Source organism: Loxodonta africana, chromosome 21, assembly GCF_030014295.1.
Source record: "Loxodonta africana isolate mLoxAfr1 chromosome 21, mLoxAfr1.hap2, whole genome shotgun sequence".
Lineage (NCBI taxonomy): Eukaryota > Metazoa > Chordata > Mammalia > Proboscidea > Elephantidae > Loxodonta > Loxodonta africana.
In genome coordinates, this window is record NC_087362.1 from 15,218,633 (window position 1) to 15,235,803 (window position 17,171).

At 35.9% G+C, this 17,171-nt stretch overlaps 1 protein-coding gene across 1 annotated transcript in view; it reads right to left on the reverse strand.

Moving 5' to 3' along the window:
* Positions 1 to 17,171, reverse strand: part of GALNTL6 (polypeptide N-acetylgalactosaminyltransferase like 6) — a 1,380,753-nt gene that overhangs the window by 915,228 nt on the left and 448,354 nt on the right. Inside the window, exon 2 of the mRNA XM_003415811.4 lies at positions 12,380 to 12,488. Coding sequence (XP_003415859.1) covers positions 12,380 to 12,488 — 109 coding nt within the window. The remainder of the gene's footprint in view (positions 1 to 12,379; positions 12,489 to 17,171) is intronic.

Below are 17,171 nucleotides of genomic sequence, written 5' to 3' on the forward strand. Positions count from 1 at the left end.
GATTTTGCTTTCTCTTAGAACCCAGGTTCATCTTCCCTTTCCTGATATCAATAACTTAATTGCTGAGAGGTCATTAAATCATATGTCCCTTATTGAGGCATCAGGATGAAATCTCTCTGTTCCTAGAATCGGCAATTTCAAAGACTAGTGTTCTCCCAGCTCCAGGTGTAGGTAGGAGTCAGTTCATTTATTCAGAACCATCCAGCCTGGTACGTGGGAATTCTCTGGCACATAGAAAATTAGTCCCTGAGTCAGCTGAGACCTGGTGAGCCTTGATCACATTGTCCTGGCTCCAGTATCTCTTTATTTCAGGAGAGGTGCTTGGAATTTAGAATAATTCGAAGAACTTAAAAATAGACTGTATTGGACAGTAAGTGGGATGTATCTGCTATGTTCATTGATTTCTTCTAAATAATGACCAAAAGTAATTCATTAAGCAAGATTTGCTGTGTTTTGTACCAAGTTCCTGTCTACTCTGACCAAAAGTTTTAAACCAAGACTTACTCCTTAAACCAAATGGAATCATCTAATGCCAATTACCCTGCTATATCTGAGAAGGACTTAAGACTTAACAGTGATATCCTAAAGTGATAACTGATACACCCAGTCAGATCCTCACTTTTAAAGCATTTTTATCTGGAGACACAATAAATAACTTAGTCATTAGTGAAAGAGAAAATAGAAGCTGAAGAAGCAGAATAAGACACAAAGAGCTAGCTCCATGCTGGATCAGGGGAAACAGCTATGGTAAAGGGTACTCATGCTGCAGCTTCCACAAAGCTGAGATTACTAATGCTATGCCATAACCTGTTCAACTTTTACATTCTCCTTCAGGTTCAGGAATGTTCTAATGGAAGCATTCTCTTCTTCTCAGCACTTTTCTGTTTGTTGTTAAAATTAATTTCCATTATCTAAGGTAATCCGACTTTGTATCTGTTCCTTTTAACATGAAGAAACTAATATATTGCTTTGTTTAAACAAAAGATTGAAGGCAATCTTTACACACTCCAAACATCTTATGAGAACTTTCTGATTCATTGACATGTTATTGCAATACTCTTTTTAAATACACACCTACCTACTCCTCACTTATCGATGTAGTTGGGTTTCAAAGACCAGATCATTATGTGAAAATCAGCATTAGGCAAAAATGAAGGATGACCACATCAGATCACAAAATGGAGGATGACTACATCATTACATAACTGCAAAATTACATCATTATGTAACTGCCAAATCACTGAGAATCATGCTCCAGCCAAGCTGACTCATCACAGCCAGCATCACTTTTACCTGGCACTTCAGCCTTCGTTAATGTCAGATGTATGTTGTTAATGTGCAAAATAGTCAGACAGTAGATTTTTTACTATTGTTGTAAATGCAAAATGTCAGATAATGAGACAGTAAGTGAGGAGTAGGTGTTTTTTTTGTAAAAAAAAAAGTCTACTCAAATCTCTCATAAAAAGAGTGACATTGCTCTTTTCTTAGTTAAAAGTAATATTTTTCATGTAGTTTTTTTAGAACCTTAAAAACTTGTTCCATAAACATTTATTATTTTACTAATTCTTTTACAACATTATAATTTTGATGAAAAATAAGTCAAATATAATTTATAAATTTACCAAATGCTGATTAGGAGTTATTACATGACTGCTTATTTTATCAGGAATGTATATGGAAAAAAAGAAAAATATGAAGAATTGCCTGTATGCATATTTGTATGTATAAAAACATCTATATCTACTGGGGGTGGGGAGTCCCAGTTGGTGTCTGATTGTCCCTATTGTTGAAGTTTAACTTATCTGATGAATCACCTACAGAGATCTGTTGGTTTAAACTGATTTTCATGATTTTTTTGCAAAATTGCATTGTTCTCAGGAAACCAGTTGATTAGGGAAGCAAGTTTATAGAACGGCCCTTTGGTGTCTATCTGATATTGGTTCTATTATCTGAGTTTAGATGCTTACAGCTGAGTCATTTTGAGAGAAGAACAATTTGATGGAGACGTTTTGTGTGAGGATCTCTGGGAGAGAGCTGTGAGAGATTTTGAGATTTATTTTCCTAGTGCCTAGCTGACAAATTGCAACACAAAAGAGAGGAGAGAGCCATCCTCCTCACTTCCCTAAGGAATCCTCAGGGTGGGGGCTGTGGAAGACGCAGGATGCGCTTTAGGACAAGATGCTGTGCAGCTTTAGAAGCACTGGAGACAGGGCCCCGTGCCGGTGGTAGTGGAATGCTGGCTGAACTTGAGTGCCCATGAGTGCATCGCTCGTCAATGTAGTCATCGCTCGTCAATGTAGTGGCCAGAGTCAGAGAATACTGTCAGCGTATTTGGTGGACCTGCCTGTGACCTCCACGGATCTCAGAAATGTGTGAGGTTCTGTAGTGAGGGGACTATGGGGTCTGTATTTAGTTGAGAGAAGAAGCCGAGGAAATTTGCTATCGCTATTAATATGGTCTCCATTATATCCCCAAGTAGAGGAAGCACAGGAAAATTCAGGTTACATATATTAAAAATGGCAATTAGTTAAGTTAGGAAAACACACACACATGTATAAGCAAATTATACAACAATATCATTAATATCACACGCAAGCAAAATTTTGCTGAAGATCATTAAAAAACGGCTGCAGCAGTATATCGACAGGGAACTGCCAGAAATTCAGGCCAGTTTCAGAAGAGGGTGTGGAACCAGGGATATCATTGCTGATGTCAGATGGATCCTGGCTGAAAGCAGAGAATACCAGAAGGATGTTTACCTGTGTTTTATTGACTATGCAAAGGCATTTGACGGTGTGGATCATAACGAACTATGGATAACACTGCGAAGAATGGGAATTCCAGAACACTTAATTGTGCTCACGAGGAACCTTTACATAGATCAAGAGGCAGTTGTTTGGACAGAACAAGTGGATACTGATTGGTTTAAAGTCAGGAAAGGTGTGTGGCAGGGTTGTATTCTTTCACCATACCTATTTAATCTGTATGCTGAACAAATAATATGAGAAGCTGGACTATATGAAGAAAAACGGGGCATCAGGATTGGAGGAAGGCTCATTAACAACCTGTGTTATGCAGGTGACACAACCTTGCTTGCTGAAAGTGAAGAGGACTTGAAGCACTTACTAATGAAGATCAAAGACCACAGCCTTCAGTATGGATTACACCTCAGCATAAAGAAAACAAAAATCCTCACAACTGGACCAATGAGCAACATCATGATAAACGGAGAAAAGATTGAAGTTGTCAAGGATTTCATTTTACCTGGATCCACAATCAACAGCCATGGAAGCAGCAGTCAAGAAATCAAAAGACACATTGCATTGGACAAATCTGCTGCAAAGGACCTCTTTAAAGTGTTGAAGAGCAAAGATGTCACCTTGAAGACTAAGGTGTGCCTGACCCAAGCCATAGTATTTTCAGTCACATCACATGCATGTGAAAGCTGGGCAATGAATAAGACCGAAAAAGAGTTGACAGCTTTGAATTGTGGTGTTGGCGAAGAATATTGACTATACCATGGACTGCCAAAAGAACGAACAAATCTGTCTTGGAAGAAGTACAGCCAGAATGCTCCTTAGAGACAAGGATGGCGAGACTGCGTCTTATATACTTTGGACATGTTGTCAGGAGGGATCAGTCCCTGGAGAAGGACATCATGCTGGCAGAGTACAGGGTCAGCGGAAAAGAGGAAGACCCTCATCTAGGTGGATTGACACAGTGGCTGCAACAATGAGCTCAAGCATAACGATTGTGGGGTTGGCACAGGACCAGGCAGTGTTTCGTTCTGTTGTGCACAGGGTCGCTATGAGTCGGAACTGACTCGAAGGCACCTAACAACAACATACACTTATACATTATCTATCTATATATTGTCTATACATGACATGTCTATACATTATCTGCCTATATACAATCTATCTGTACATGATCTATCTGTACTTGATCTGCCTGTACATGATCTGTCTATACATCCCCTGTGTATACATCATCTGTCTATACATTATCTATTATATATCTACATCTATGTCTATATCATCCCTTGACTTCTCTGATTCACTTTCTTCATTTTAGAATAGGATGAATAATATTGGATCATTCCTATATGATATGGCTTCTGTGAGAAACAGTGAGACAATTGTTTAAGAAACCAGTGATGGTGTAAGAAATCATTACATCCCTGCTAGAGCACTAGGCATATAGAAAGAATAAAATGACAGAAAATGTAGTACAAAGGAAAATACAGTATTTGTAGAAAAAATTCTATGTCTTTGTCTTAAGTGGGACGCTGACTTTCCAAGTTGGATAATATATTTAAAACCCTAGTTCTGGCTGTAAGAAATAACTTTCAATGTTTATGTCAGAGGGTTCCTAAAAAGATTTCATTAAGTCACTTTAGAGTATTTTTCTTGTTCTAATGTACAAGAATTAAAAATGATCCAATAGTTTCTTTGTTTATAAAACTTTCACCATAATTTCAAAAGTTATTTCTTAAAGAAAACTATTCATTCAAACAAAATTAAAATACTTGCATATGCATAAGTGAATTCCATTAATAATATACATCCTGATTAATATAATATGTTCTACTAGATTGTTGTCCAGGTCAGTAACTACTACATTAATCTAGCCATTCTGGTCCAATAATAAATTTGGATCTTTGAGGCTCAGTTTGTCACCAGGGAAATACAAATCATTATTAAATGCCTGACATTACTAATTCCATTGTGCTTTTCTAGTCTTTTCACCTCAGTAAATCAATTACTGTATTAAATTAAATTCTTTATCTGCTAAGTCTTATTTTTTCATTACATTATAATATTTATGCTTTGTAAACAACACAATGTCTGTTAGCATGTTTGGGGGCAGAGATGTTTTTCTTTCACCAAAACAATCCTAGCTATGGGCTTCTAGTATTCCACGAAGACCACTGATGTCATATTTCTGTGACTATGAAGTGTCAAAAGGAGTAGTTGCTTTTGCTTCGCATGAAGGCTGCTCAGAACGAGTGCTGCTCGTCAAAGAGTGTCAAGTCGAACTGGCTTTTACAGTTCGGAAGTCAGTCTGAAAAGCGTTGTCATCAGTCTCCAGCACTGGCATATTTCCTTTCCCAGTGGGGAAACACGCATTTCCTCTAAAGCGCTCATCAGGCAATGGGGCCAAGTAGGCCCATAACTCATTACTGACAAACTTGTGCCAGATCCTGAATGTGAATTTTGGCAAATGTTCAAATAATCACCTGAATCTTTATGAAATTATGCCTAAAGTATAAAGCTTTCCTTTAATAATAATCTGGGCTCCAGTGAATTACAATCTCTGAAATATTGAGAAAGTCTCAGTTACCATAGCATTAGCATGTTGCAAAAGCATTGTTAACGTCATAATGGCGACATCAGAGCCCCAGGTCATCAAAAGTTTGTTCTCTAGTTTTTAGTTTTTTCACTCTTCTTCTAAAAGTTATATAGGTTACATCAGGACACATACTACATAACTCTAAATGTAAGGACGGCTTTAACTTTTCCTACTAAAAGACACAATAGCCACAATAATGGACTTAAATGCATCGATGATCACAAAGGTGTTGCAGGACCAGGTTAATGTTTCTTTCTGCTGTACGCCTGGTCGCTGTGAGTAGGAGCTGACTTGATGGCAACTAACAACTACTACTACTACTACTAAAAGGTAAAGTGACAACGACAGTAGCAAAGCCAGCTGGATGGAGTTTCAAGATGAGAACTACTATTAGCAGAGAAATTAGCACTGGTATCAAGGTATAAATATTAGATTTTCTACCTGGGAAACTGTTAGAAAATACAGACTTAACATCTCACATTTGCTTAACAGCTGGATAGAAAAGGGTTAAAACTCGGAAGAATACAATTGATAGAAAGTCTTCTAGAAAATGAATGGGAGGCATAAAATGAATTTAATCTTAGTACAACTGATCCACTGAGATTCAAATCCTGGACTGCATGTTTCTCATCTTTTTCTCCTTGGTTCATATCATACGCAATCTTCCTTCAGCAGCAGGTTTTCCCATTTCTCCACGATCAAGGATTGTGATGCACTGATATGACTCCTCACAAGTATGGGATATTTACAGCCAGAGAAAACTTGATAATAATCAACCACTATCATGTGAAGGAAACTCTTAATAGTGTAGTGGTTAAGTGCTACCACTGCTAACCAAAGGGTCGGCAGTTCAAATCCACCAGGCACTGTCTGGAAACTCTACGGGACAGTTCTAATCTATGCTATAGCGTGACTATAAGCTGGAATCGGCTTGATGGCAACAGGATATCATGTGAAAGGGATTTTTAATCACTATGTATCTTCCTTTCACCAAAAATATAGTACCGAGAAAAGAAAACACAGGTTTGGGCAGAAATGCACAAAATGTTTGTTTTGAAATAATAAATTCTAAAGTCAGGAGGGATAGATCTACTGGAAATACAAGTAAACATGAACTCTTAGTCAGAAATTTTTGGGAGAGTTCATGTCAATTAACTGGATTTGAAGGCATTTGAGAGATTTTGACTAGTGATTGAACCTATAATTGTACGGTTGTTGGGAATCAAGTTTATATGAATATATACCAAAACATGTTGCCTTCAAATCAATTCTGACTCACAGCAGCTGTACAGGACAGAGCACAGCTGCCCCCATAGGGTTTCCAAGGAGCTGCTGGTAGATTCAAACTGCCAACCTTTTGGCTAGCAGCCATAGCTCTTAACCACTGCGCCACTAGGGTTGTGTTTACTGAGCATATAGGGTCAGTGGTGGTTTAGTGGTAGAATTCTTGTGCCCCATGTGAAAGATCCAGATTCAATTCCTTGCCAACATGTCTCATGCACAGAGACCACCTCCCTGTCAGTGGAGCCTTGCATGTTGCTATGGTGTTGAACAGGTTTCAGGGAAGCTTCCAGGCTGAGAAGAACTGTGAAGAAAAACCTGGCAATCTACTTCAGAATAATCACCAATGAAAACCTTATGGATCCAACAGTTTCGTCCACAACCAGTCATGGGCATGGCACAGAAAAGGGCAGCATTTTGTCCCCTAGTGCACGGGGTTACCATGAGTTAGGGGCCAACATGTCAGTAGTTAATAAACAACAATGGCATTGTGCATATGCTATAGCCCAGACAGTTTAATTACACAGTTTTATTTAATAACTAAAAGAGTTCTTTTTGATAGGTCTTGTCTTAAGACCACATTTTACAGATAAAAAGATAAGGTTCAATTAATATTATGCACACTTGCCTATGGGAAGTTGATATTTCTAAAGAGAGACATTCTGAGTTTTGCAACAAATAGCTAAATTGAATTATTTTTAAAAGCTAGTTATGTCTATATTTTTCAATATAAATTTGTTGAAGTCTGCCATTTCTACAGTTTTTTTTTCATATTGTTAGATTGAAGGAATTTTTCCCTAGGTAACTGTCACTCAATTCAGTTTCAGCTAAATTTTGTTCTATTATTAGACATATAAATGATAACTCTCAACAGAATGCTTGCAATCTTTTCACTTCCATTTTACAGTGTCATTATTCTACAATGACTGTCAAAGGAAATATTTCATTAAAAGTTAATTTTAATCTAATGAATAATAATGAATGTTATTTCAGTAGCACTTCTCAAAGTTGGCCACATCTCAACAAATAATCATCATGAATTTTTTTGTGAGCACAACATAGATATAAAAGTTAGAGTGAATTATTAAGAATAAACAATGCTTCATTGTTGATAGTAACAAAAAGATGCCAGATAATGTTTTAAGAGACATTAGGCATGAATCCCACATGTCAGGTGGACGACTCTTCAGCTTCTAGAACGATTATATCCAATGCACATTGAACAATGGATCAATATCAGATTTTACAGTCCTTCATATTGTGTCAAAGGAATCCATACTTCAACTCTTCCCTTGCAATGTTTATTGATAATTTGAGTGACGATTTGAAAGGCGTATTTGTCAATTTTGTGATTAAGTACAACAGAGAGAGATAGCTACTCTGCTAGAAGACAAAACCTAGTGACAGTAAGTTCCCAAAGCACAGGAAACTAACAAGATGAGATGTAATGGGATTATAAACAGAAAATGTATGATTAGAAACATCATAGCCCCTAAAGTGGATCTGGGTTATTAGCAATTTATGAGAAAGATAAACAAAAAATAATAATAATTGCAAGAAAGCACTATTTTGGCTGATATCAGGAAATGCATTTATCCTTTAAAATTCAGTTTATTTCTCCCAGAAAGTCTTTCTGACCCTGCAATGCTGGGTTGTGTACCCTTCCTCTGGAGGTTAATTGAATTGGGTAATGCTAAACCCACCAAAAAAAGAAGTATGTGATTACGAGATATTAAAAACTCTGAGATTATGTGCTTATTAGTTGCAATTCTCCTAACAATTCAAAGAATCCTTGTAATTTAGTTAAATTCTAAGGGCCCAGATATCTAAGAAAAGAAACAGATTCCATGTATAAAGTCTTAGAGTCTATCCTTTAATTTCCCTTTTTTTTTTTTTGGCATGAAGCCTTCATTTACTCAAAAGTATAAACACTACTTTCTTTTCCTCATTATTCACTTTGGCATATAAAAAAATGCTCTCCTCCCATATACCACTTCATTATTTAAAAAAATTATTTAATACAATCTCTGATAATTCAAAAGTTACCAAATATACCACAAGGAAAGAGGAAATTGCCAGAACAAAACATAAACTTAACAATATCAGTGAAAACACTAACAAAGACTTCTTTAAGGAAATGCATGCTGCCTATTATGCTAATATATTTTTTATAAAGATTATAAAGATTTCTAAGTTCAAAACAATAATAAAAATATTAATATTCCTATATACTTTTTTATATACTAGCTTAAAACTGGAACTTCAAAAAAATCAATAATATTTATAAAACTCACATATTAATTTTTTTAAAGAATAAAACTAAAAAAAGTATGAGAATAAAATCACAGACTCATTTGTAAAGGTACAAATAAATGGCAAATAAAGACAATGATATACCATGGAATGGACGATTCAATATTGGAAAATGTCTTTTATTTCCTAATTTATGTATAGATTTAATAGGATTCCAAAATCCACCCCAGATTGTATGTGTGTGTGTGTTTCTGAGTATATCTATGCAAAATTTGACAAGCTGAATCTAAAGTGTTCATACTAGGAGCACACTACATTTCCAAAAAGAGCAAGAAAGTAGTGTGAACATTACTATGTATCAATAATTGTTATAAATCAAGAACATAAAACACTGTGATATTAGCACAGGGATATACACTCATAGAATGGAATTGGGAACCTAAAAAGAGAACATACAAATATTGAAACTTGATTTATATAGGGTCAACATTGCAGATCAATGGATGAAAAGAAAATTTTCCAATAAATGGGGCTGGGTATTAGTTATCGAAATGGATAAAAACCAAATAAATTTTGGACGATTTTCTTGAACCCTATAAAAATGAAGACCAGGTGGATTTAAGACCTAAAATATGAAGGGTAAAACTGTCAAACTTTTCAAAGACAGCGTAAAATATCAGTATGACCTATATTTAAAAGAAATGATTCATCGATTTGACTACACTCAAATAAAAACTTCTATTTTAAAATGGTACATAAAAATATTTTTTTAAATAATTTATTTAATGTGAGATATTTTCACCATTATATAACTACCAAAGAATATTATCCAAAATAAATTAAGAATATCCTGTGGATCAACAAGGAAGATTTTTAAAAATTCAAAAATTGATAATAGAAAAGTGTAGGAAGTTTACCAAAAAGGAATCAAAAACAGCCTATAAGCATTAAAAAAGAGACAACCCCGTTAGAAATTAGTAAGATACAAATTTAAGTGACACTGAAAGATTATTTCATACCTACCAAATTGAGAAAAAATAAAAAGTCAAACACTGTCAAGTGTTGCTAAGGATGCAGAGAAATGGAAAATCCATCGTTGTTTTATAGGAGTGAAATCTTCTTATCAGCTTTGAAAAAGTTCATGAAAGCACCACTAGCGTTCAATTGTGTCCTCCCCAGCCATACAAATTCTATTATTAAATTCGCACCCTAAGAGAATCGCATCTTCACTCTGGAAACATGTGCAAGAGTATTTATAGTACCATTATGCATAATAACTAAACCCTGGAAGCCACCCAAATGTCCCTAAAGAGGAAAACGTTGTAGAAAATTACATAGCAGTAAAAATGAATAAATTAGAAGCATCCCCATTGGCATGGATAAATCTCAAAAATAACTTTGACTGAAAGAAGAAAGTAGTACACTCTGATTACATTTTTAAATGCAGTTCAAACCCAGGCAAATTTTTGTTTGCTTAGAGGTAAATACATAGATATGAAAACTATGGAGAAAAGTGAAGAAATAAACACAAAATTCAGGAAATGTCCCGGTGCTTGGCCAATTAGGTATGTAATCTTTAATGCTTGCAACAATTCTCCAAACTAGACTGTCAGGAAAATCAATTGATTTGCCACTTACACAGCTCATGTATGGAAGAGTTAGGGTTTGAACCCAGGTCTCTCTCTCCCATATGTTCCTTTGTCATTACCCATGTCACTCAGGTCTTATTTGATGTCACAAAAGTGGGTGTAATGGAGCATAAGATTCGGCTTTTAATTCAGCTATGCAAAATATTAGCTGTTTGACTTTGATAAAAGTCAATAAATTCTTAAGGCCTTGATTTTTTTTTTTTTAACAAATTAGGGATAATGATGCCTCTCTATTATAGTCATTATGAGGTTTAAATGAAATACATATGTATAGCACATATTATAAAGCAACTATTCAATAAATTTTATTATTAACTTGTGGTAGCTTCAGCTGATAAGATTATGTGAACATCTCTGAAAAACTTCAGCACCCTGAGTTCAGAAGCAGAAACAGATGGTTGGATTACGACATGGTCGATCAAGCAGTTAGAGGAAAGGCATAAAAGGGAAGGGAAGATACTGGGAAGGAACTCACTGTAGTGACCATTCAGAAGGTCCTGACCCAAGTGAAAGGCTCATGAAACTGGAAGAGATTGATTCTCTGTGGAGTAGGGAATATCCTTGGGACAAGAAGTTTTAATGTAGTATGTGTATGCGTGTATGGGGGAGGGGAGCTTTGCTTTATTTGCAAAAAGGGAATGAAGGAAGGAGATGACAGAAGATTAAGTATATCGACCACACTTGACCCAGAACTAAAACATTTCACAACAGGGAACAATTTTATTAAACACCCTTACCATAGTTATCCTGAGGGGATGTGTTTTGAGGAAGGCTGAGAGGTGACGCAGTACATGAGTTCTGGCCAGGACATAGTTTTGAGGCTGATTTGACTGGGGATACAGTGTGTCATTGCTTCTCACGTGCCTTCACCCAATCAATAGCTTCTACTTCTGTGATATCCTCAGGATGAAAAAACAGCTCCTTTGGCCAAATGGAAACCCTGGTGGTGTAGCGGTTAAGAGTTACGCTGCTAACCCAAAGGTCAGCAGTTCAAATCCACCAGTTGCCCCTTGGAAACACTAAGGGGAAGTTCTACTATGTCTTAAAGGGTCTCTATGAGTCAGAATTGACTCAATGTCAACTTTTTTTTTTTTTTTGACCAAATAATAGAATATGGACTTCCTGTCATATGTTACTCATGATTATTGAATTCTTCCTTACATAATCCTCTGAATCCCTATTTCCACCAGACTAATTTTTCAGTCCTTCTAAGAAGGATTTATTCTGTCTTATTACTTTTTCCAAGAAGTAAAATGTTTCCTCTAACTCTTGCCAAGACTAGAATTCTGCCACACACATATAGACCTACCTGGTTTTATTTAACTTCCTGCCTCTATGTCCAAGGGTGCTACCCTTGCATCCCTAACTCTTGTGGTTTACCAAGTTCCTGTACCCCCTTGTCCAAGACAAGGAAGTATCCCTTAAAAAAAAAAAATCCCTTAAGTACCTCATATTACCGATTAGATTGAAAGATACTTGTCAATTACATATACCTAAGCCCCAATGAGTGAGTCTAGCTCTAGAAACAGGTTGACGGTGCCATGTCTCATTGACAAATGCCAAAATGACCCCAGAAATTATTGAAAGACAGTTTGAAATTATAAAGTTCTCTGGATTACTAAAATTTTAATGACACTTTGGCAGCTAATATTGTAAAGGCTACTCATTATTTGTTTTCTCTTTGAAATTTGAAGTTGTTTTGGTTCTGTCCATTGTTGACCTCTAATATCCCCCATGAGACATACCTTACCTTGTACAGAAAAGAAACTAATGAGAGATCCTTTAAGTAGCAGTGAGATACTGAAGGAGATAAATAGCACTTTGGCTTACACTGAACTTCATACCTGAGCGCAAAGCCTCTTTCTGAATGCTTTCATAGTCATGCCAGTCCTTTCTTCTCAAACCATTTGTCCATGCATAGAATTGCCCATCTCCTAGGCCCAGTGGGAATGTCTGTGGAAAAGGAAAGTATTCAGAGCATAAAAAGGAGGTATTTCCTTTTGCATGGTAGGTAAACACAGCCAGGCACATAATAAGCAATCAAAGAATATTTGCTGAAGAAGTGATAATTTCAAGTGTACTGAAAAGAAGGCTATTGCTAGTGACAAGATTAATATACATTTTAAAACCATTTTTTTAACCTTAAAATGAGAGTGGGCCTCTTTCACAACTCCTACCATTTGCTATTATAGTTTATCTAGAGATATTAACAATTTAGTGTTTCACCTCTTCTAAGCATACATGTCTTCATTTTTTCATGTTTTCATTTGCCCAAAGGGTAAATATTTGTAATCCTACTAATGTTGGTGTTAACGTGAATTAATTTTGTCTGTTATATCCACAGTTTCGATCATTTTGAACAAGTGTATTTGAATGGCCTGAGAATAATATGAGCAACTATTCATTGAATGCTCACTATGTGCCAGGTACCATGTTAAATATTCTGTGTATAGAAGTTTGTTTCATCTTCATAATATTTTTTGGCTGTAAACCTCTATTTTACTATCCATGAAGCTGAGGCCCAGGGAACTAAAATAACTTGAGTTAAATCACAACAGTAAAATTAGGAATTGCACCAATTCTGTTAAGACCAAAGTTGTGATCTTAACACTATTAAATATTGTCTCCCATCTAGATTTCTGTTATACTGCCAAGTTACACTTAGAGTTGAAATTATCATCCACTTAACAACTGTAGTCACAACATATGTTTTATGCATTTCCAAAACCCAATATGTTGTAATGTGAACTCGAAAATTATTTCTGTGGCCAGTGCTGAAGCTGCTTCCAATTTTTATGATGTTTGTTTATTTCTAGTAAGAAGAAACAAATATTGTTTTGAAGAAATTTATCTTCACAGTCTTAAAACAATCAAGGTGACATAAATAAATGTTTTCACATTCACACACTATCTTTCTTTTTCTTGGTATGACTCATTTTGGAAGTAAAGAATACATTTATGGAATGAAGGCAAGAAAACTTTAAAAGTAGAAAAAAAAGTCAATTTAGACAAAAATAAAAGATATTTTTAACGACATAGCTTTATTCGAGAGCCTTTCCGAAGCAAGTTAAATGTCTTATTTTCTACTTTGAGAAAATGCAGCCACCATGCTTATGAAAAATCAGCAACTTTCATTCCACATTTATAGTTTATTAAAGAGCTACTGTTTGTTTTGAAAAGAAGAAAATCAGAAATAATATTTTAAAAAAGCAGTGTAGTTTATATTAGAGGAAAGATAATCCAAATCAGGTAAATATTGTCTATATTAAACAAAAACCCATTGCCATCAAGTCAATTCTGACTCATAGTGACCCCATAGGACAGAGTAGAACTGCCCCATAGAGTTTCCAAGTAGTGCCTGGTGGATTCGAACTGCAGACTTCTTGGTTAGCAGCCGAAGCACTTAACCACTACTCCACCAGGCTTTCCACTGTCTATATAGTAAAAGGAATTTGTAGCTCATAGTGGTGATGAGCTTAAAAAGAAAAAAAAAAAAAATCAGAAGAACAAACATACAAGGATCATGATGAGCATATATAAACTATTAAGTATAATAAGGACAAATTTTAAAAGGCGGGTAAGAAATAAAAATAAATGGAAAAGGAATTTAAAAAATGTAGCGAAAGTGGAAAGAACAAGTTTGGGAATATAATAGTAATTATTAGAAAAAAACATTCTTTTTTTTCCTAACTGATATCAATTTCATAATTACAACTTTCCCCAAAACTCAACTATGCATTGAAAGTTACAAATAATCCAATAATTCTAAAATACTCAGGCCATGTTTTTTCTCAGTCATGTATTTATAACGATGAATGCCAAAACCTAATGAAAATCTCTTTCACTGATTTAGATAATATCAATCTATAAACATCACTTTCACATTAAAGTAATTTCAAAACAGATTTTGACATGAAACACGGAAGTATTCTTGAGTGAATCCCCAAAGCGCAAAGCTGTCTCTGATACCATATATGCTCTATTTTTTTAATTTTGATATGTTTGAGGTGGAGAAGTCTTAGCAACTGGTAATACATGGCAGACTGAACTCAAGAGTTAATCTCCACTTCCTCCAGAAACCTGTGAAAATGACCGTAAAGCATCAGATGACTCAAGAAAGCTGATGGTTGAATGGACATAGAGACTTGGAAAGGACTGAGAACAAAGTATGAGGAGACTTCTGAGGACCATCATCTGGACTTCTCACCCACAGAGGAGAGAGTTTGAATGAGAGAGCTATGTTTTCATATTAGGGCCACTATAAACAGCTGAAAATAAGGATACTAAATTGTAGTGAAAATCTAGGCTCCATGTATATACTAAATATTGATAACTCAACCAATCTTCCCACAGTAGAGTCCCAGAAACCTGCCAGCCTGCCTTACACTCCCAAGGCAAGAGAATGGAGAATCTGTGTTAGCAGAATTGGACTCAAAATAAAGAGGTAAGGAACTAGCATGTGGGGGTCAGGTACACACCCACTAACGCTACAGGGAATTCCCTCATTAGTAAACCACTACACAAAGAACTCCGTATCAGTATTTTGCTCATCGTTAAGAATAGGCAGCCAAGGATCATCAAACACTTGAGGGAGCTTCTAACATAACAGTCGGAGGCCAAAAATAAACAAAAGCATAACAAACTTGAAGGAAATAGAGATAACATAAGAAGTAGACGAAAATTTCCCTGAAAAATCAAAATTTAATTTTCTTAAAGAGCTATAAGAAGAAGTTCCTCATAAAAAAAAGAAAGGAGAATTTAGAGAATAAGAAAGTGCTCTTAAAAAATAAAAATGTCATAGCAGGAATATAAAAGTTAAAAGATGGTTCAGAAAACGAACTTTCCTAAGGAATAAAATAGAAGAAGGAAAAAGACGAAGAAAAAAACATAATACTTAGGAGGGAGTTATCAAAATGGCAGCTCTGCAGCAGTGACATACACACGTTCTTTATAAATCTAGAGGCGTATAAAAGAATAAACATAAGAAAATGACATGAATGCCCCTGGATACCAGAAATTGTGAATGGAGAGAAGTGGCCAGGGGATTGCTGGTTATCCTGAATACAATTTTAAAATTATTCACAAGTATAACTTTACATTAAAAAAATAAAGCTCAAATAAAATTCTTATACATCCTTGGCAGTTGTTAGTACTCCAGACAGATGCGTTAGCGTCATGAGAACACTCTATGATGGTAGAGGAATCAGGGTAAAGCAGAGCCTCTGAAATTGTGCTTTGATAAAGTCCATCTGAGGATTTGCTACAATCATACCTCTTCCATCTCTGTCAGTGCTACTCACAGACCAGCAGCATCATCACCACCAGGGAACTTGTTAGAAATAAAATCCCAGGTCCTAACTCATGTCTATTAAATCAAAAGCTTTGGGTAGGAGAGTAGGGCAGAAATCTGTGTCTTAACAAATTCTCTAGATGATTCAGAGGCTTACTAAAACTTGAGATTCACTAATCTATATGAATAGAAAAGCAACATAATTATCATATTAAGGAAATAAATCAAACATTAGTGAAGTAAGTGCCATAATCTACTGAAGGATCTGTTTTTCCCATGGAGAGCTGATGGCCAATATACAGATTAGGTGTGCTTGCACGTATTTCTTCTGCCAGAAAGGTGGGTGAATATAGCTAAATCAATCCTGATACAACTTCGCAGAATTACCTTGGTTCTGAAGGTTTAATCACCCAGCAAATGCTCAATTGGAGTCCCTGGGTGGTGCAAATGGTTAACTGAAAGCTTGGAGGCTCACGTTCACCCAGAGTCACCTTGGAAGAAAGGCTTGGCCATCTACTCCTGGAAAATCAGCAATTGAAAACCCTGTGGAGCATAGTTCTACTCAGATACGCATGTAGCCACCATAAGTCAGAATGTACTTGAGGAAAACTAGCGTACTGGTATACATGATCCATCAGTATTCTGCCCTTTCCTTTCACATGAGCAGTCTCTATTGCCCGGGTCCATTTGCTTCTCTCCTGGGTTACATCACGAGTTCTCCGTATGGTTGTAGCAGTACAGACCCATTATCTACGACCTTGTAAAATAAATATGAAGAGTGTTGTACCTTCATGAGGCATATATTTCAGACTCATCATTAGGCCTGCCACTTATTCATGGGTGCCTTTTCACCTTGTCAACATTTTATTCATTGTAATGTCACTACAAATGAGCCCTGATGGCACGGTGGATAAAGCTCCAGGTTGCTAACCAAAAGGTCTTCAGTTAGAATTCACCAGCCACTCTGTGGGAGAAAGATGTGGCAGTCTGCCAATGGGAAACTTCTATTCTGTTGTTTTTTAGTTTAATGTCACTACTAATAACTAGCTTGAAAATATATCACGGATAGAAAAGACAGAATCTATTAAGTAGAAACTACACGTAATAGTCAGGGCTAGAGTCTGGGCTATCGAAAAACAGTATATGTGAGAATAGATCATGAGGAAAAGTTTCCGAAGGTAAAAAACGTTAGCCATAGGCAATATGTTTACCAGAGGTAGAAAACTCAAATACTCAGGGGTCAGGCAGGTGATATAAATGGGGGAAGATGTGGATTGTAATACATTAGAAAATGAAAAGCTCCAGAACAACTTGTCTACTGTTAGTCACTTGTGGACAATCTTAAA